At 49.4% G+C, this 21,839-nt stretch overlaps 1 protein-coding gene across 1 annotated transcript in view; it reads right to left on the reverse strand.

The window, feature by feature from the left end:
* Positions 1-21,562, reverse strand: part of HOMER1 (homer scaffold protein 1) — a 101,431-nt gene extending 79,869 nt beyond the window's left edge. The window contains exon 1 of the mRNA XM_058656287.1: positions 21,543-21,562. Within this exon, the coding sequence (XP_058512270.1) occupies positions 21,543-21,547 (5 nt within the window). The 5' untranslated portion in view covers positions 21,548-21,562. The remainder of the gene's footprint in view (positions 1-21,542) is intronic.
* Positions 21,563-21,839: the final 277 nt, after the last annotated feature.

The following is a 21,839-nucleotide window of genomic DNA, read 5'->3' on the forward strand; positions in this document are numbered from 1 at the left end:
CCCACCTGGCGGGCTTACCCCGGGGGTGGGGGAAGCGGTAGCACTTGGGCCTGGGAAATAGCCGGGGACCCCCTCACTGCCTTGCGGTGGTGGTCTTGGCATGCTGAGTCCTGGTTCTCGGGTCCGGCCTGGTTGGGCCGCTCCCCCAGGGCCGCCCTGAGCCCTGGGGGGCGGCCAGCCGCCTCTAGGTCAGCCAAGGTTCCAGTCCCTCCCCCACTCGCCCCACCTCTAGCCTATGGCCGAGGGGTGGAGCTAGCCCTCTAGCCCGGGTCTGGAGGTTCCCACCTGGCGGGCTTACCCCGGGGGTGGGGGAAGCGGTAGCACTTGGGCCTGGGAAATAGCCGGGGACCCCCTCACTGCCTTGCGGCGGTGGTCTTGGCATGCTGAGTCCTGGTTCTCGGGTCCGGCCTGGTTGGGCCGCTCCCCCAGGGCCGCCCTGAGCCCTGGGGGTCGGCCAGCCGCCTCTAGGTCAGCCAAGGTTCCAGTCCCTCCCCCACTCGCCCCACCTCTAGCCTATGGCCGAGGGGTGGAGCTAGCCCTCTAGCCCGGGTCTGGAGGTTCCCACCTGGCGGGCTTACCCCGGGGGTGGGGGAAGCGAAAACCAAACATCTTAAATAAGCAAGCTAAAAAGCCCTGACGATGCAATTTGTCAGGTTTGCACTATGAATCTTTCTCTGGCAGCGTACATTACTCACCCAGTAACAGAGCTGTCCAATGTTACTAAAATATGTGCATTTATAATGCACAGAAAATACATTTCAGAGCCCAGTGCTGTGGTGGAGCACGTGAAGCCGCCTCTTGGGATGCTGGCACCCCACACTGGAGCGCCTGTTCAAGCCCCAGGTGCTCTGCTTCTAACCCAGCTTCCTACTCATGCCTCTGGGAGTGCAGCAAACAACACAAGAACTCAGGCACCTGTCACCCACGCTGAAGAGCCAGAGAAAAGTTCCAGCCTCCTGGTTTAGGCGTGGTCCAGACCCAGCTGTTGTGAACATTTGGGGACAAGCCAGTGAGTGAAAGATCTGTCTCTCTCTCTCTCTGTAACACAGGGAAGGAGGAATGGAGGAAGGGAGGGAGGGAGACAGGGATAGAAGAAGGAACATAAAACAAAAATTCAAATGTGATCATAATTGCATTCAACGAGTGACTGTTAGTGCAAGGGGCATATTTGACCAAGACCTTAAAGTTGGGAGGGGGAAGGGGCTGGTACACTGGCTAAACTGCCTAATCCTCCACCTGCAAGCACTAGCATCCCATATGGATGCCAGTTCATGTCCCAGCTGCTCCACTTCCCACCCAGCTCCCTGCTGTGGCCTGGGAAAGCAGTCGAGGATGGCCCAAAGCTTTGCGACCCTGCGCCCGCGTGGGAGACCTGGAGGAGCTCCTGGCTCCTGGCTTTGGATTGGCTCAGCTCCGGCCGCTGCAGTCACTTGGGGAGTGAACCATCGGACGGAAGATCTTCCTTTCTGTCTCTCCTCCTCACTGTGTATCTGCCTTTCCAGTAAAAATAGAATAAACCTTTAAAAAATAAAACAGTATTGCTGAAAAAGGCAGATAAATCTCTCCATCTGTTTAAACGTGTCAGTGCCCTATTCTGCCATCTTGATTTCAATCTCATACACTTAATGTTGGCCTTCACGACTGCCACCAAAATTTAAAATCTTTCTATAGTCATCATTTAAAAATTTAAGAAATGCAATTTGCTTGAGTACTGGAAACATCACTCAACTGTCACCCTCCTTGTCTGGGTCCTCTGTGTGGAAAAGCAGGTTACTTTCCAGGGTTATTAGAAGTCTCTGTGACACCGGCTCTACACATTGGGGAGGAAATGAAAAGGCGGCCTTCTCACCTTATTTCCTTCTTTATTAATCAGCACTATCAGCCCTGGAACGACTCAGCCCATTGATTGCTTTCCTTACATAAAAAAAAGCAAAACATAGCTGCCCGCCACCCCCTGCCAAAAAAATAAAAAGCTTTGGATATAGTCAGTGTTTCACATCTGTGTATTCAACCAACTACGCTGAAAATATCAGGGGCTAGGGTCTGGCATGATAGCTCGGTGGCTAAATCCTCGCCTTGCATGTGCCGGATTCCCATAATGCACTGGTTTGTGTCCCAGCCGCTCCACTTCCACCCAGCTCCCTGCATACAGCCTGGGAAGGCAGCAGAAGATGGCCCAAAGCCTTGGGAGCCTGAACCCAAGTAGCTCCTGGCTTTGATGGGCTCAGCTCCACTTGGGGAGTGGCCAACTGGGGAGTGAACCAGCAGACAGCAGATCTTTCTCTCTGTATTTTCTTCTCTCTGTAAACCTGCCATTCCAATAAATACATATTTTTAAAAAAAAAAAGAAAAAAGGAAATATCAGGGGATAAAATTTACGTGCTGGTGCTGTGGCATAGCAAGTTAAGCCTTAACCTGTGTGCCAGCACCCCCATATGGGTGCTAGTTCAAATCCCAACTGCTCTGCTGCTGATCCAGCTCCCTGTTAATATACCTGGAAAAGCAGTGGAAGACGTCCAAGTGCTTCATGTCTGCATCCACCCGGGAGACCTGGCTTAATTTCCAGACCCCAGCTCTGGCTGCTGGGCCATCTGGGTAGTGACCCAACAGTTGGAAACCTGTCTCTCCATCCCTCTCTCTGCAACTCTGCTAAATTGAACATCTACATACATTTTTCTCCTTTTCACTAGTCCCTAAACTATACATGATATTAGGTTCTCACAACTAATCAGGGACAATTTGAAAAAGCTTAAGTTATATGCAAATGCTATGCAGTATTTCAGGGTGCAGAACATGGTGGGCATTGGTGTCCCGAGGGAATTGGATGGAACCAATCTCCTGGGGCACTAGGGGGCTGTTGTAGTGACAGCCATGACTGACTGGGTAGCTACTGTATGCCACAAAATGACTTTAACAATCTGCATTTCATTCCTTCATCATCATTCTCCTTTTACAAGAGGCTGACATACATGATACTTGAGTTCCCTGTCAAGATCACAGAGCTAACAAGGTTGCTAATTCAAACACAGCTGCTGCCCGGCTCCAGCAGCCTCCCAGTCTTACTAAGCTACCCTGCGGCACAGGCTATGCCACACTGCACTGCCCCATCTCCTGCTTCTGAAGCCTAAATCCCTATCCCAATGCATAAATAAATAAATAAATTATAAATAAAATTTAAAAGAAATATGCTTGAGCAATTCAAAGCATGATGTTGAAATTATATTTTACAGGGGCCTGGCGCGGTGACCTAATTGGCTAATCCTCCCCTTTAAACAGTGCTGGGATCTCATACTGGTGTCAGTTCATGTCCCAGCTGCTCCACTTCCCATCCAGCTCCCTGCTCGAGGCCTGGCAAAGCAGTTAAGCACAGCCCAAAGCCTTGGACTCTGCACCCACATGGGAGACCCAGAAGAGGTTCCAGGCTCCTGGCTTCACATCAGATCAGCTCCAGCCATTTGCAGAGTGAATCAGCATTAATCTGTAAAAATCTCCCTTTCAAATAAAACTAAGTAAACCTAAAAAAAAAAGCATATATCAAATTTAAGAAAACTAAGCTGCAAAATTCCTTCCAAAATAATAATCTACTGAGTTCTCACTAGGAGAATTCAAGGCACCCCGTCACCCATCTGCAGGACTTCCGAGGTGTGAAAGAACTGAAGAGCAGAACGTGTGCTGTGCCTGTGACACACTGGGACAGGTGGGCGACAAGGAGGGAAGCGGTACAATTCCAGTCCCAAGAAGGGCTCCAGGATTTTCCACGGACGGGGACTTGGGATGTTTTCTGCAGGAAAATGCCAAGCGTCAAGAAATTGGGGGTAGCCTGGTAAATAATACTATCACATTGTCGTCCAAGGTTCAAAATTCTAAGTTCACAAGTTCTCCATAAAAGGAAAGGAGCAACCAAGAAAAAAGTGTATTTTAAAGCAACTCTGTAAAGATCTTTTTTTTTTTTTAAGATTTATTTATTATTATTGGAAAGCCGGATATACAGAGAGGAGGAGAGACAGAGAGGAAGATCTTCCGTCCGATGATTCACTCCCCAAGTGAGCCGCAACGGCCGGTGCTGCGCCTATCCAAAGCCTGGACCCAGGAACCTCTTCCAAGTCTCCCACACGGGCGCAGGGTCCCAAAGCTTTGGGCCATCCTCAACTGCTTTCCCAGGCCACAAGCAGGGAGCTGGATGGGAAGTGGAGCTGCCGGGATTAGAACCGGCGCCCATATGGGATCCCGGGGCTTTCAAGGCGAGAACTTTAGCTGCTTAGTTCACGCCGCCGGGCCCTGTAAAGACCTTTTTAAATAAAGTGGATAACTGGCACTGTGGCACAGCTCACGAAGCCACTACCTGTGATACCAGCATTCCATTCAAGAGCAGGCTCAAGTACTGACTGCTCCACTTCCAATCCAGCCCCTATAAATAGCCAGGGGAGGGGGGCACAGTGGAAGATGGACCAAGTGCTTGTTCCCACCCAGGTGGGAACACCTGCAGGAATCTCCTGCCTTTGGCCTGGCCCAGACCTGGCATTGAGTCAATTACAGCAGCAGATGGAAGATCTCCCTGTGTCTGTCTCTCCATAGTGCTTTAGGATTAAAGAAAAAAAAAAACAACTAAAATTTAAACTTAAACTTAAATTAAACTTAAAATTTAAACTTCATTAACCAGATTACATTAATATGAATAATTCAAAATCTAAGTTTAAAAGATTTTATTGATTTTTATTGGAAAGGCAGATACTCAGAGAAGCAGATGCGGGAGAGAACTTCCATCTGCTGGTTCACTTCCCAAGTGGCCACAATAGCTGAAACTAAGTTGATCCAGAACCAGGAGTGTCCTCCACATCTCTCACTTGGGTGCAGGGTCCAGAGGCCTTGGTCCATCGTCCACTGCTTTCCCAGGCCACTAAGCAGGAGCTTGAGGGGAGATGGACAGCAAGGACACAAACCTGTGCTCATATGGGATCCCAGCATTTCCAATGAGAGGATTAGCCAAGTAGGAATCACACTGGGTTCCAAACTGTAAAACTTTGGGGGTGGGGGGGGAGAAGACAGAGAGAGAGAGAGAAAGGAAGGAAGGAAGTAGGTAGGTAGGTAGGTAGGTAGGTAGAAAGAAGCGATCTTGCATGCTTCCTTTTCAACAGAATGGAGAATATTAAAATCCTCCTCACTCACAGTTCCCTGCTTCTGTGTTGCAGCAGCAGCCTGGCTGCAGACAGGAACACCACAGCCATGTGGCTTCTAACCTCGGGGGAGCCCTCTAAGTTCGTCCATGCTCAGGTGGGAAGCCTCAACCATCCCTGCCCAGGCTCTGACCACCTCCCTATGCTCAGCAGTGAATTTGTCTTGTATCATTCATTAGAATACAAGTTTCCCCAACACCACCCCCACACAATAAAATAAAATAAAATAAAAACATAAAGTGGTGCAGTGGCATAATAGGCTAAACCTCTGTCTGCGGCACAAGCATCCCATGTGGGCACTGGTTCACGTCCGACTGCTCCACTTCTGATACGGCTTCTGCTTATGACCTGGGAAGGCAGCAAAGGATGATCCAAAGCCTAGAGACCCTGTGCCCACATAGGGGACCTGAAGGAAACTCCTGGCTCCCGGTTCTCAATCAGCCCAACTCTGCCTGTTCTGACCATTTGGGGAGTGAACCAGTGGATCTCTCTCTCCTTCTCTCTGTAAAATTTGTCTTTCAAATAAAAACAAACACAGCTTAGGGGGAAAAAGAATACAAGTTCCAAAAAGGCATGGTTTTGTGCATAGATGTATCTCAAACATTTTGATAGTGCCTAACACACAGCAGGTACTTAATATCTGTCAAAAATCAGTCACTGCTTGAGAAAACAAATCATCAGCTAAGGAATCCCCAGGCTCCTTCTCCAGGTGAGCCACTCCACCTGTGACCATCTCTTCAACAATGACCCTTTTCTAACACAACCTCAAGATACTGTCAGCTACAGATGCCTTTCCAGAACCTAAAAAGAATGCTCGATGCAGAGCTAGGACTGTGGCACAGTGGGGTAATGTGGGCTTCCTGTACTGGAGCACCATTTGAGTCCTGGCTGCTCTGCTTCCCATTCAATACCCTGCTAGTGCACCTGGGAGAGCAGCAGCGCCAGGCACAGGGACAAGGAAAACCTGGCTGCAGTGCCTGGCTGCAACCTGGCCTAGCCCTGGCTGTTGTGGACATTTAGGGAGTGAACCAGAAAATGGAAGATCTTTTCCTGTCTCTCCCTCTATCATTCTGCTTTTTATATAAATAAAATCTTCAGAAAAAAATGCTTTAACAGCCCAGCACCATAGCCTAATGGCTAACATCTGCCAGGATCCCATATGGGTGCCAGATTATGTCCCAGCTGCTGTACTTCCCATCCAGCTCCCTGCTTGTGGCCTGCAAAGGCAGCTGAGGACAGCCCAAAGCCTTGGGACTCTGCACCCGTGTGGGAGACCTGGAAGAAGCTCCTGGCTCCTGGTTTCGGGTCAGCTCAGCTCTCGTCATTATGACCACTTGGGGAGTGAACCAGAGAACAGCAGATCTCTGTTTCATCTTCTCTCTGTAAATATGACTTTCAAATAAAAACTATAAATAAATCTTTTTTAAAAAAATGTTTAATCCTGGGGCCATGGATCAGCATCCCTGATGGGTGCCAATTCAAGTTCACGATGTTTCACATCCAGTCTTGCTCCTTGTTAATGCACCTGGAAACGTAATGGGAGACAGTCCAAGTGCGTGGACCCAGCACCCACATGGAGACCCAGGAGAAGCTCCAGGTTCCAAGTGTGTGGACCCTGCACCCACATGGAGACCCAGAAGAAGCTCCATGTTCCAAGTGTGTGGACCCTGCACCAACATGGAGACGCAGAAGAAGCTCCAGGCTCCTGGCTTTGGCTTGGTCAACGTGGCCATTTGGGGAGTGAACTAACAAATGAACATCTGTCTCCTCTCTCCGTAACTCTGCCTTTCAGAAAAAAACACAATTATTTTGAAAGCATTAACTCCATTTCATAAGTAAGACCAAAGAACTCCAGAGCCCTGGGACTGCCAGAGCTGTGCTCTCCTGAGAGGCTTGCTCTTCCAGGAGTCAGGCTCATCTCCAGCCCTTCTCGCTTCCTCGCTGCCTGCACTGTGGCAGCTTAGCTTCCGCCCTAGGCCGCTCCACTGCACACACTGACGTCCAATGGACACCTCTCGCCTCATCTGATGCCTCTTCTTGGCTGCTGTGCACTGTTCTCACCTGACATCTCTCTCAGCTCATTTTCCTGCCTCTTAAATGAGTGTCTGGAGATGCCTGATCTGTTCTTTTCTGAAAATACCCCAAGTGAGCTCACCTACACTCAGTTTCAACCCACACTTAGGAATTCTGATGATTCCCAAAGTCCTATCCCGAGTCCAGTTCTCTTTTCCTGAACTGACACCAGGAAGCCCAACGAAGGCATTCCTGCACAGGCAACTGTAAACACATCCAGTCTCAAGCAGTTTATTATCTCATTCAGCTGCAAAGTTGCTTCTCCCCTCCTGTTAACACCTCAACTGAGGACTGACCAAGCCCATCTCTCCCCACTTCCCCCTACGACATGACCTCTTAAATCTCTTCCATCCAGAGCCTGTTTCAGTCTCCTTTAGTTAAAGTCATTATTCTTGAATAAGCTGCTACATTAGGCTATTGTGCAATTAAACCTGAGTGTTTCCAAAACCCCTCTCCCACATGTACACACACACGCACGCACGGATGCGTGCCACCCCTCTTCCCAAGTCCAGCACTTACTTCATACTGCAGATTGAACAGTTGATCGAAAATGCAGGTATAATACTAACTACCAGCACAAAGTGCCCCACTGCTCACCCTTCTGAAGGATGCTTTGTTAGAGTTACAAGCCAGTCTAGATTATCCTAAAATCTGCCAAGATCAGTAAAATTATACTTCAACACAACAAATGGCTAAATACTAAAATGAAATAGACAAGAGATAGCTGAATGGTACCTTATAGCCATTTTAAGGTATATAGCAGCCGGTCCTGTATACAAACTAAAATTGAAATGTCAATGAGCAAATCATAGGTTGTGGTTAAGAACTTGTTTTTTGTTTTTTTTTTAACATACTGGTTACGCAAAACCATGTCAATTCCATAATGTTACAAATTGCTGTTAATGTTATATTGAGACTCTTAATTGACTGGGATGATATTCTACCAGCTCTAACTTTGGACCAGAAATGGTCTCCCCAAGAAACTGTTCAACCCATCTGGACAATAAGTAGCTGGACTCTATGTTTGGTATATGTTTGCAAGGAAAGAATCTTGATTGAATTTGAACTGTAATACTGCACCAAGGTGGAGGAATCCACCAGGGGGGAGGGGTGTGGGGAGGGGTGGGGGGATTCCCAGAGCCTATGAAACTGTCACATAATGCATAATAACTAATAAAAAAAAAAAGGATGCTTAGTTTTTTTCATTTCCACACAAACACATCATACAACAATAGGTACAACTGAATTAGATACATACACACATACAGGATAGATTATTTGTACGCACAGTGAAGGAAGGGTACATGGATTTCTGATATGAGGATCATGTCAAAAACACACACAGGCCACTAACCCAGAGGAAAAGCACCCTCCTCGTAAGGTGACACGGTCCATCTGGCTTCCCGCTGCTTCTCCAGTCACATCTTCCTTTCTCTGCCTTCTGCTCCTCCTTAAAACTCAGGGCACACTCAGCTGGCTCGGTGAAGCCTTGTCTGCTCCCCCCACCCCGTCCCCACTGCTCGAGCACAACGCACACATCTCTGGCAGCACTTGAATCACAGCACTGTAGTTTCTTGTTTACATGCCTGCCTACTCCTCTTGTATCCCCACTGCCTGGTATGACTCACAACACAAAGTAGCTGCTCCAGAGGCACTGTCTGAGGGGACACACTGTAGCAACACCTCAGCTACCTGACATGGTGAGAAAGGATTTTGTTTTGCGGTCTCGGTTGACAATTTAACGCTTCTAATTTTAAGATGTACTTACACCATGCACTGAATTTTCAGGTGTTGCGTGCAAGGAGAGATTTTTAGAAAGCCAACACTTAATCATCCACCCAATTCCAATCAATTAATTGTCAACAATGTCAACATATCCTGAAAGATGTCTTACAAATTCCGAAGCTCAGAGCTCAGCAATCTGGTCAGATAACTACATATTTATCTTCCTTTCCTAAAACTCTATTAAACTGCAAGTGAAGAGGAAAGGAAGGTATAAAAATATGAAACAACAGAGCACCACTAGTATGTAAGTACCCTAAATAGTTTTAAAAGACGGAAAACAGGGCCTGGTGTCATAGCCTAGCAGCTTAAAGTCCTTGCCTTGCACACACCAGAATCCCATATGGGCAGTGGTTCGTATCCTGGCGGCCCTGCTTCCCATCCAGCTCCCTGCCTGTGCCCTGGGAAAGCAGTCAAGGACGGCCCAAAGCCTTGGCACCCTGCACCCATGCTGGAGACCTGGAAGAAGCTCTGGGCTTCAGATCGGCTCAGCTCCAGCCATTGCAGCCCCTGGGGGGGGGGGGGGGCGTGAATCAAAGGATGGAAGATCTTCCTCTCCGTCTCTCCTCCTCTCTGTATGTCTGACTTCCAATAAAAATAAATAAACCTTTAAAAAAAGAAGAAAAAACATGGAAAACAGAAGCATCATACTTGTCTTGGCAAAACCTTAAACTACAAAGCTCCTGTGGAGAGGGGGCTAAGCGGGCAACCTCGTCAGGATGTGGGGCAGAGGCACAGTGGGGCTGAGGGCTGGGACTGCCATCAGGAGGCTGAGGAGTTTCAGTGACAGCACAGCAAGGCAGACAGCCCTCACCTCCACTGCAGCGCTTCCCTAGCCCCAGCAGCCACTTCTGACCTCTCCGCACAGCTGAAGATGGGGGAGTGGGGCCCAAACAAACAGCACAGGAGGAGCAAGGCTGCCAGAGCACCTCACCCCTCAACACGCTCCGGTCGTGCAAGACACAGATCACATACACCAAGAGTCTCCTCTTCGCCCATTTGGACAATCAAACAGCAGATGCAAGATCTGTCTCTCCTCTCTTTGTAACTCTGCCTCTCAAATAAATAGTCTTCAAAACAATAAAGCAACAGCAAAACCATACAATCAAAAAAAAAAAAAAAACCAGCCCACCTCCATATAATCAAGAAACTTCAGGACAGCAGGGCCAAAAGGGAAATCTCTAAACCTTCCCCAGTATGTATGTGGGTTGGTGAGGGGATCACACGCATTCCAACAACACTGGCAAGTAGAACACAATTGGTCAAGAGCCTTCATAATCGGGAGAGGAAATGATTTCCTGTCTGATTACCCATATTCAACTGGGGCTGGGGGGAGGAGAGCAGAGGGAACACTTTCACACAGGCAATGTCCCAGACACTTAATTCCTTACCCACTCTTTCCAGCAAATTACAGGAAAATGTATTCAAGCAAAACTAGGGGTTAAACCAAGTAAGAAAACTTAGGGTCGAGGAAACGAGACAAAACACGGCAGAAGCAGTGTGGGCTCTAGATGGGATGCCTAGGAGCGGAAGGTCCTTCCTGGAGCAGTACAGACACCCGTCCCATGGGACACACATACTGACCTCTGAGCATCAGGAACACACCCAGAGGTATGTGCAGGACAGAACCTAATCAGGACCGGCCTGAGATAACCACACCCAGGTGGTCACTTCCTGCACAGACAGCAGATGGTGGTGCTGGGCTATCGCAAGAGATTAGGTCACAGATCAGCCAACTTCAAGCTAGTCAAGAGGGAGACTATCGTCAGTAGCTGGGCTGTATCCAAGTGTGAGTCCTATTTAAAAAGGTTCCTCTGTTGGCCTGAGGAGGCCTCTCTGAGTTGTATAACCACAACAAAATGAATTCTGCCAACAGCCACGTGAACTGTAGACAACGGCCTTCCACGGCCAAGGTCCTGGATCCAGCTGCCATCCTACAGCTGCCATGCAGGCCTTAAGCCCCACTAACAGATGCCCTGACTTCCAAGCACAGAAACCCTGAAGTGCGGCCCTTTGTCATACAGGAAGAGAAAATTAATATTTATGACGTGAGGACAAACTTTAGGATACCTAAGCTAAATAAATAACTTAAAAGAAAACCGTATTTCTTCCAAAGACAGAAAACATCAGAAGCCAAAGCAGAGTCAATTTAAAAAAAAACAATACATTCAGAAATGTCAGAAAGCAAAACTAAGTCTGCACTGGAAATGTGCACAGCTGGTTAAGCACTGCTTCAAGTGATCAGGTTTAAGACCGGTTTCAATCGTCTACTAAAAATGACCACATACTTGGCTCCATCAGGCTTTCTTATCCTTCACTTCAAATGTAAGTTTTTGCATGAAAGAGACACAAAAGCAACTTCAGCAACCACTGGCTCTCCCATCTGGAGGTTTCATTTACAACAGCTGCAACAGCATCAGAGCGTCTGTTACAACAGCAGAGCTGCAGACCCTACTGAGACTTACTAAATCAAAAGTTGTGGGAGGAACAGGGACAGCCAAAGGAAAAGAAACACGATGGGCTCGCGAGGTAGGTATGCTGTCGCCTGCGATGCTGGCCTCCCTCAGGAGCACCAGTTCAAGGCCTCACGGCTCCACTTTCAAGTCATCTCCTTGCTAATGTGCCTAGGAAAGCAGCTGAAGATGGCCAAGGGTGGTCCCAGCACTCAAGCGGGAGACCTGGAAGAAGCTCCCGACTCCTGGCTCTGGTCTGGCTGAGCCCCTCTGCTGCGGCTTTGGGGAAGTGAACCAGTAGACGGGAGATCGGTCTCTCCCTCTCTGGGTGTAATTCTGCTTCAGTGCTTCTGCTGCAGATTCAGAACTGGCAACTACCAATGTGACGGTGACTTCTGCCACTCTACACCTGGTCTCCCTTCTTCAGTGAAGGAGGCTTTTCCCACATGTATCCAACCCAGATGAGTCATCACAGCCACTAACGTAGCAAGAGCTCAAGAACAGGGCCCGGTGGCGTGGCCTAGCGGCTAAAGTCCTTGCCTTGAACGCCCCAGGATCCCATATGGGCGCCGGTTCTAATCCCAGCAGCTCCACTTCCCATCCAGCTCCCTGCCTGTGGCCTGGGAAAGCAGTCGAGGACGGCCCACGGTGTATAGCACGCATTATTCAGGACCCCTGAACAGACAGACACACCTGGAAGGACCAGAGGGTCTACACCGTGCTCTACTATGTCACAGTTCCAGAACCTCCCGTAAGTCACATCTTCACTTTGAACTCTACCTCCCTCTCTATGAAATATGTCGACCAGTAACATACAGAAGATACTCCTCCCATTGTATTCCCAGGCAATAAGCAGGGAGCTGGACTGTTAGGTGGGGCAGCTGAGACACAAACCAGCACAACAGGTTCAGGTTTAACCTACTAAGCCACAGTGCTGGCCCCACAACCTTACTCTTAAAACTCAGAAAGAGTTCTGAAACTTAATATGCTCACTGTAGAAAAAGTAAGATTCAGAAAGACCCAAAAAATGAAATTTCAGGTCAGCATTGTGGAGCAGCATGGTGGGCTGCCACCGAGGACACTGGCCTACTGTAGCATGGTGGCTCAGGTGGAGTCTCCTGCTGTGGCTGGGAGGTGCTCCCAGCACCACAGTCCTCCTGCTGTGCCTGGGACGCACTGAAGGTTCTCTTGACACTGGCGCTCCTGTCACCAGCCCAGGAGACCTAGACGGAGCTCCTGGCTTTGGCCTGGCTCTGTCCAGGAGCTGTTGGACTAACCCTTTGGGAGAGTGATCCAAGAGATGTAACATCTGCCTGCCTCTCCCACTCCCTCATCACTGCGCCTTCCAAACAGTACATTAGAAACACTGTTTCCACACCACTCCCTCTCAGGAAGAGACAGGGCAGCACTTCAAAGATACTTTTTTAAAAGATATATTTTATTTTTATCGGAAAAGCAGATATACAGAGAGGAGGAGAGACAGGAAGATTTTCCATCCACTCCTTCACTCCCCAATCGGCTGCAACGGCCAAAGCCAGGAGCCCAGAACCTCCTCCAGGTCTCCTACGCAGGTGCAGGCTTTGAGCCGTCCTCAACTGCTTTCCCAGGCCACAAGCAGGGAGCTGGATGGGCAGTGGGGATGCCCAGATTAGAACTGACATCCAATGGGATCCTGGTGCACACAAGGCGAGGACTTTAGCCACTAGGCTACCACGGCAGGTGCCAATTACACTCTTTCAAAGCTTTCTAAACAACTGCAGAATCTGCTTTACAAAGCGGAAGTCCCAGTGAACATCCGGCACACGGTGCATTCCAGCTTCTCATGGACCGGTGCACCATCTTTATGAAGATTCTTGTGGCCAGCTTCTTACCATGTGAACAGTCTATAATTACACTTTGAACACACAAGACTGTTCAACAGGCAAATGTTGCAAAATAAAAATAGAATTATCATTAATGTCTTCCCACCGGCACTCACACACCCACAGCAATAATCACAAATTTAACATTATTAGTAGGATACTAAATGAAAGCAACAGCAAAGATAGGTAACGAATTCTACAAATGATAACCTATGTCAGAAGAAGTCAGCAAATGCAATCCAGAACTAATTTTCTGAAAAATCAATAGAATCTCAAGAGTTTAAGGGTGACTTGGGAGTCTTCCCGTTTAGCTGAATACACCCAGATCCCTGGTGCTACTGAATAGACAGGCGGAGACGGAACCCTCGTTCTGTAACCACCTTGGGAGCCGGGAGACGATGAAGCAGAAGCACATGAATGTTAATGCTATAAGTCCAGAGACTCATAACAAAATAAGACGGAAAACAGCAGTGTTTTACAAAACAAGCAACAGGACAGGAAGGTAAGCGCTAGGCTAAATACACTCGACCATGACAGTCATCTCCAAGCCTAGAAAGGAGCACATTCATCTCCCCTCCCAAGGAGGCAGACAGAAATTTCTAAACAGAAGTCTGATATGAGGATTTTAAGATATTGATAGATCCATTTTAGATAACTTCTCACAAGCCAATAAAAAGCCCATCCATAGGGCCCTGCACGGTAGCCTAGCGGCTCAGGTCCTTGCCTAGCACGCACCAGGATCCCATATGGGCGCTGGTTCCTGTCCCAGAGGCCCCACTTGCCATCCAGCTCCCTACTAGTGGCTTGTGAAAGCAGTCGAGCACGGTCCAAAGCCTTGGACCCTGCACCCATGTGGGAGACCTAGAAGAAGCTCCTGGCTCCTAGCTTCAGATTGGCTTAGTCCCAGCCTTTACAGCCACTTGGGAAGTGAACCAGAAGACAGAAGATCTTCATCTCTCCTTCTTTCAGTAAATCTGCCTTTCCAAGAAAAATAAATAAATGTTAAGAAAAAAGTCAACTGAACAAACTTAAAACAGCTAGGGCAAAAAAAGTCCAACTCACCAAAAAAAGTCTCATTTCGAACAGGCCTCTTAAATTGCTTATAAATTTTTAAATAAAACAGAGGGACGATAACAGCCACTTCAGTGAGACCGAGTGCCATGTGAAAGGGTCCAACGACCAGGAAAAGCCTGAGCAAAGCAGCACATCCAGCTGACGCCCATCTAAACCGTCCCTCCATCGAGCTCCAGGCCCACTGCCCGCAGCCGGCGCTGCACAGGTGAGCTTTACCACGCAGCGGTCTGCAGGAAGGACAGCACACACTGCCCACAGAGGCGTGTGTCAGAGCCACAGCTCCCAGCACACTGTTGTACAAACTATCCCAGGGCAGAGAGGAACAGGTCCAGAAACAAACACCTCTCCGGAGGCAGAAATGTCAAGGACACACCCTGCCACAGCCCATGTGAACACGCCCAGGGACCAGCAGCCCGTCAGCATGTGAGGTAACACACCTGTGCTTCCTCAGGGCAGTGCTCAGGTCTCGGTCCTTTTACAAAAGATGCTCAATTTTTTTTAAAAAAGATTTATTTATTTTTATTACAAAGTCAGATATACAGAGAGGAAGAGAGATAGAAAGGAAGATCTTCTGTCCAATGATTCACTCCCCAAGTGAGTGCAATGGCTGGTACTGTGCTGATCCGGAGCCAGGAGCCAGGAGCCAGGAGCCAGGATCCAGGAATTTCTTCCAGGTCTCCAATGCGGGTGCTGGGTCCCAAGGCTTTGGGCCATCCTCAACTGCTTTCCCAGGCCACAAGCAGGGAGCTGGATGGGAAGTGGAGCTGCCGGGATTAGAACCAGCGCCCATATGGGATCCTGGGGCTTTCAAGGCAAGGACTTTAGCCACTAGGCCACGTCGCCGGGCCCTATATTTGTTTTTATATTAGAAAATAAAATTGCTTCTACACAAGGAAACAGCCATCTAATCAATATTTTGTTTTCATTGTACAGTTTGTTTTTGCAAATCCTGCAGCTTTGAAAAGTCACATCAACACCTAGTGTTAGGTTTGATCTTAGCCAAAAGGCCGAGAAGCGATCTAATGTTAGGTTTGAAGAAAGAAATGGCACTGCTGTATGGATGTCTTGCTTTTAGTGGTCTCTGATAAAACATTAAGGGGTTTGACGTAATCCATGACAAATGTTGGCCTGCAGTCTTCAAGGTGGAATGGTTGTAAGAATTGAGCACCTTTTGGGATAGCGGCTAAAGTCCTCGCCTTGAGCGCGCCAGGATCCCACATGGGCGCCAGTTCTAATCCCGGCAGCTCCACTTCCCGTCCAGCTCCCTGCTTGTGGCCTGGGAAAGCAGTCGAGGACGGACCAATGCATTGGGACACTGCACCCGCGTGGGAGACCCGGAAGAGGTTCCAGGTTCCCGGCTTCGGATCGGCGCGCATTGGCCCGTTGCGGCTCACTTGGGGAGTGAATCATCAGACAGAAGATCTTCCTCTCTGTCTCTCCTCCTCTGTGTATATCTGGCTGCAATAAAATGAATAAATCTTTTTAAAAAAAAAAAGCAAATATAACTTTCTGCCCTCCTTTAATAGCCTACTTTAAAAAAGAAAAGACATTTAAAATTATATTAGCTAACAACCACCATACTGGCTCCATGATCCATTAATTGAGAGACAAGGGGTGCAAGGAAGAAGAATAGACTCCTCATTCTCCTTGGAAAGTACTAAGAGGCCCCTATAAAGTTAATTCTAAATTAGACTTACCAGGGAAGTATACAGATTTAAAAAAAAAAAATCTTAAAAACACTGAAAATAAAAAGCAAGGGCTGGTACCACGACATAGCAAGCTAAGCCTCCGCCCACAGTGCCATACAGGTGCAGGTTCATGTCCCAGCTACTCCACTTCTTTCCAGCTCCCTGTTACTGTCAAGGAAAGCAGCAGAGGATGGTTCGAGTCCTCAGGCTCCTGTGCCCACATGGTACATCAGGAGAAAGCTCCTGGCCTCAGATCTGCTCAGTTCCGGCCATTGTGGCCAGTTAGGGAATGCGCCAGTGGGTGGAAGCTTGCGAGCTCTCCCCGTCTCTACATAACTCCGTCCTTCTGTTAAAAATAAATCTTTAAAAAAATGAACAAAAGGCATGGGTCTACACAGTTGCCTAGTTGGTAAAGCTGCCACCTGTGATGCCAGCATGCCAAATGGGCATCGGATCATGTCCCTGCTGTCCCACTCCCAATGCAGCTCCCAGCTAATGGATGGCCCGAGAGCTCGGGAGACCCAGGTGAAGCTGGCGCCTGGCTTTAGCCCAGTCCAGTGCTGGCCACTGCAGCTCTCTGGGGAATGAACCAGCAGATACAAATTCTCTGTCTCTGCCTCTCTCTGGGTAATTTTGCCTTTTAAATAAGCAAATCTTAAAAAAAAAAAAAAACTCAAATGAAGGGAAGAGGCAAGACACAAAAAGATGATTTTTATACAATAACATCACCCTCCAGACTGCTGCTGCAACAGGCAGCGTTATCAGCTTCATCTTCCACTCTCAGACTAGGATGAATGGCTTTAAAATTTTTACCTACTCTAGAAATGCCATGTAATAAGACTTCAACATTTTATCTCAACTCCTCTATGTGGGCTAATAACTGCATAAATACTCCTCATGTGGAGAGCCTTTTGAAATACAGATGCTTAATGAACTTGAAATCTTACAGTGCCTCAAAATCACTCAGTTTTTAAAAAATGAACAGAGAAGTGGTTTTGATCTTCAGGAACCCCCTGCTCAGGTCTCACAAAGAGAGGGACACTGCTGATTCCACCCCAGGTCAGAGGCTTCGCAGATGCAAGAAAGAAAACATCAATTCGCTGGGACTCATTTCTCCTACTCTCTGCCCATTTAACTGGACTGACTTTTAATAATAATAATAAATAGGGCCAGTGTCATGGTGTAGTGACGCAAGCCTCCACCTGCAGCACCAGCATCTCATATGGGTATCAGTCCATGTCTTGGCTGCTCCATTTCTGATCCAGCTCCAGCCGAACTCGAGAAGGGTGCGTGGATGAGGCATAAAGAGGAAAGAAATGGACCACTATGATTTCATGATCATAATGGACAATGCGGGAAAGCTGTCCACTTTATTTATACAGAAACAGTCAAACTCTGGCTCAGACTGTTTACATCATGGTCAAGTGGATGTTTCTAAGGATAATTCTGCCGCTTGTTTCACCTTAAAACAGCATGTTATCCATCCTGACCCTGTGGTCAGGAAGTTCTCAATAGATGGTGCATATCAATCAGTAACACATTCCTACTACAATCCTCAGTCTACACTTAGTCTTGAATCAGTTAAGGGAGGAACTGCATCACAGAAGGAGGGAGCTAAAGATCAAGGAAAGAGGAAAAGAAGCGATCCCACTACACCTGGGGATGGAACACCTTGATTAGCATATGGTCAGTGGGGGCAGCTGAGACTGCAATAATAAAAGGCCCTTTTGCTAAAAGGGTATCAGCAACATCAACTTCCAAGCTCACACTGGTAGTAAACATGAACTCCGCAGAGGCAGACAATGCCTAAACAGATTACAGAATTCTCAGCGGGGTTGTCCGGTGTCCATGCAAAGGGAGCTGGAGCTGCATTCAGGTGGTCGTAGAGACATCCGCCGGGCCCTGCCATGCAGCGGGAAATTCCTTGCGGCCCTGCCTGCGATGGAACAATACTCTCCACACCTTCCTGTCTTCCACACCCACATCACGGTCCCCAGCACAGCTCCCTGCTTGTGGCCTGGAAAAGCAGTACAGGATTGCCCAAAGTTTTCAGACCCTGCATCCACATGGGAGACCCAGAGGAAGCTCCTGGTTCCTGGCTTCAGATCAGCTCAGCTCTGGCCTCTGGCTGCTGCATCTGAGAAGTGAACCAGCAGATGGAAGATCTGTTCCATTCTCTCTGTAAAGTCTGCCTTTCTAATAAAAAATAAACAAATCTTCAAAAAAAATAGAATAATAAAAGAAACCAGCACGATAGAGTGCATCACACAAATCAAGGGTATTGTCTGATCACATTTTATCAGTTTATGAGCAGGCATGGGCCTGGTCACAGATCGCAGCTGAAGGAGTCGTCAAACACACTTACAGCATAAGCCAAAGTCTTCCATGTGGACAGCAAGGCTCTCTCACTTGGCTCCTCCCTAAGCTTCCAGAGCTGTGTCCTGCACAGAAAGTCCCTCACCCCAAACTCCCTCTCAGCCCCTGACCCGGTGCTGCCAGGTGCTATCCCTCTGCCCCAGGGCCCTCTCCATGGCCACAGGTTCCCCTCCAGCCAATCCATCCCCAGGTACAACCAATCACCTCCTCCACCCCTCCTTCCCTCTGCCTCACAGCGACACACAAACCCGCTGAGACGCCCCAGTGCCCTGCTGGCCTCCTGCAGCCTCGGTGTGTGCTTCCCATCCCGGCCAGGCTGTTTCAGCCAGTACCGAGCTTTGAGCACACAGTGTTCCAAGTTGGTCAAATGAACACACAGTGAAGGATGTGTGATGAGATGGTTTTCACCCTAGTTTGCAACACGGCAGTCCCCACTTCATACTTGAGTAAGTGATCCAGGGAAGGTGGGCTTGGAGGGTCCCACAGGCAGGTGAGTCCAATCAGAAACAGCGTCCTAAGGACGCCCCAGCAGGGGGAACCCAGTAGCTCTCCATGGTGGGGAGAGGCGTGGAGGGGCTTCTCTGTTCCGTTGCTCCTGGCACCAGGCCGCCAACAGGAGCTCAATGGAAACAGAAGCAGCATGAAGTAATTGCCTCAAGTGACTGGATTGTGGTGCCTACTCCCGCCCTGGTTCTGAAATAGCTACTGACTCACGCCTCCGTCAGGAGATGCAACTTGGGGGTGGGGAGGTCAGATCTCAGCCCCCACCACCCCCCACAGCGGCTTTGAAGCGTTTCCAGGACTCCACCTCACACACAGGAATGCTGTAATTCCTAGGGCTCTCACACACCTACGTTACAGTCCGTACTTCAGCTGCCTTCCCCGCAAGTCAATGTTCAGGCATCATCCAAGATACTTTGATAGGCTCTGCCAACTGTCAGTTTCAGCTGTTCTCTTCCATTTCCACACAGCACAGAAACTACCACTACAAGAGCCGTTGGCTTTCTTCTGCCTAATCATCCATTTTATTCAGAAGAAATGTCTTTGCTTAGCCTGTGCCCTTCTAGGCTTTCAATCATGTCCACAATGAAGCCAAAGCTAACTCCTTACTCTAACCTAGGTATGTGCAGCAGATGAAACTCGTCACACACTCTGCTGAACTGTTGGTACCCGGCCAAGGAAGGGCACTGAGGGCTTCATGGGCAGCACGTGAAAGCCTTTCCCCTCTTTTGACACGCGGCCCCAGCAACTTGGCTCATTGGGCCAACAGGAACTGTGGGCACCCACGGGGCATGCGACTCGGCTTCAACGCCTTTGCTGCCTGCTCCCCTCCCACCTCCGGCCACTCTCCCCTCAGCACCTCACGTGAAACACGGCAAAGTCCCACTTCCCAGCCCTGACTCCCTCGCTCCTCACTCCTCACAAACCAAGGGCAAACGGACATGTCTGCCCACGACGTCCGTGCAGTTCCACGTCTAACTGCGCCTCACCTTCCTGGAGCTGCCCTCACAGCTCTAACACTAGTCCTCTCAGGGCGCCCTCGGTGACACGGGGACAGCAGGGTAGCTTCCCGGCTGTAGACAAGGCAGTCTCTCCTCCCTCGCTCCCACCATTCTGGAGAGAATGCAGTCTTCAGCACAGAAAACTGCTGCTTTTTCCCTCCTCCAACATGTTTTAAACAGACCTACTGATGCTCGAAGGAAGCCATATTTTAAAGGCTTTGAACAGTATTTTTCTCATTGAAAATCTGAACAATTCACATAAAACAGCTTTCACATGCTATTTTTTTCCAGCTTAAGCATTTGAATTATTGGGAGGGGGGAGCGAATCCTCCATCTTAAAGTTCTACTTTAAGAAACCACATGGTAGCCATTAAATTGGGGGAAAAGAATGAGAAAAAGAAATCGATTTTTACAGGCTGGACCATCTTGCAAAGGTCGCCTCGTAGAGCCCCTTCATTTTACAGACAAGAGGCAGGAATGCTGTTTCCTATCCCTCACGAACTACTCACAGCAGCACCAGAAACAGAACTCTGCATTTTCCTTACTCTTCAAGTAGCCCACATCTCACCACAATAATCTCATCACTCACGCAAGTCCTCAGAAGGGACTCCTGCAACGGATGTTCTCAATTTTCAAAGTTGCACAAGTTCACAAACTTCAAAGGTTAATTCCAACAAAACGGTACCACTGAGCTGGGAACGCTCCCCAAGTGTGAGCCACAGCACCAAAACCTCCCAAGGAATTGCAGAACTTGAGTCCATTCCTTCACATCCAGCCCTCAGCTACACTTGAGAAGGTTGGTCCAACCACACACACAATGGAAAATTCTGGAAGTTGCCCTTTGAGAAAACGCATTGGCAATCTATCAAAGACTCCTTATTCTAAGGGCTTCCTGTTCGGATAAGAAGGCCATAAGATTTCATCAGGCGAACAGGTGAAGAAGTTAAGGAAAGATCGGAAACGCAGGCGGGGTGGGCTCTGGGTGGGCGGGCAGGCGGGGTGGGCTCTGGGTGGGCGGGCAGGCGAGGTGGGCTCTGGGTGGGCAGGCAGCCGCAGGAATGGCTGTTCACGGAAACAGCAGGTCTGAGCGTCAAAGCAAAAAAGAACACCGAGTGCAGAAGTTCGTGCCGCCCGGAGCCCCTCCACTGCCCATCTCTGCTCTGGGCACCGGCACCACAGAGGCCCCGATTCCCAGGTGTTACTGTTCCCCGTAAACCAACCCCACACGTGTCCGCTGGGGCTCGCCAAGGGCAGACCAGCGGGCAGGGCGGGCGAGGGCACCGGCACGTGACCCCGGGGGCAGACACCCCACCCCCGCGGGACCGCGCGGCTCGGGCACCCCGCAGCCCGAGCGAGTGCCCAGCACGCCTCGCACTCGCAGGGATCCCTTCACGGTGACCTCTGGAAAGCCACTCGACCAAAATAGCTGGCGAAAGGTTAGCGCGCCGCTGCTGTGCCGAGACGGGGCCAGCTCGGCCGGGCGGCGGGCGAGTTCAGGACACCGCCGCCTGCCAACGCACAGGTGCCCGGCCGGCCAGGAGCCACAAAACATCCTTACCCCATTTTGCCCAGCGAAAACTTGCGCCGAAGTTCCTGCTCGAGGCGACGGGGTCACTGGCCAGGGGCTTGTGCACCCGAGGTCCGGGTCCGGAGCTGCGCCCGCCCAGTCGGTCAGTTCTCCCTCGGAGACGCGGGGCGCTCCCGCACAGGTGCACCTGCTTCAGGTCCGAAGGCAGCGCGGAGGAGACGGCGGCCGCTCTACTCCGCCCGGGCAGCCTCCATGTGCGGGCGACGGAGCGGGCTTCACCGAGTCCTCGGGGAACCGGCCGCGCCGCCCATCGCGCTCAGGCCCTGC

The sequence above is a fragment of the Ochotona princeps genome, chromosome 28 (assembly GCF_030435755.1).
Source record: "Ochotona princeps isolate mOchPri1 chromosome 28, mOchPri1.hap1, whole genome shotgun sequence".
Lineage (NCBI taxonomy): Eukaryota > Metazoa > Chordata > Mammalia > Lagomorpha > Ochotonidae > Ochotona > Ochotona princeps.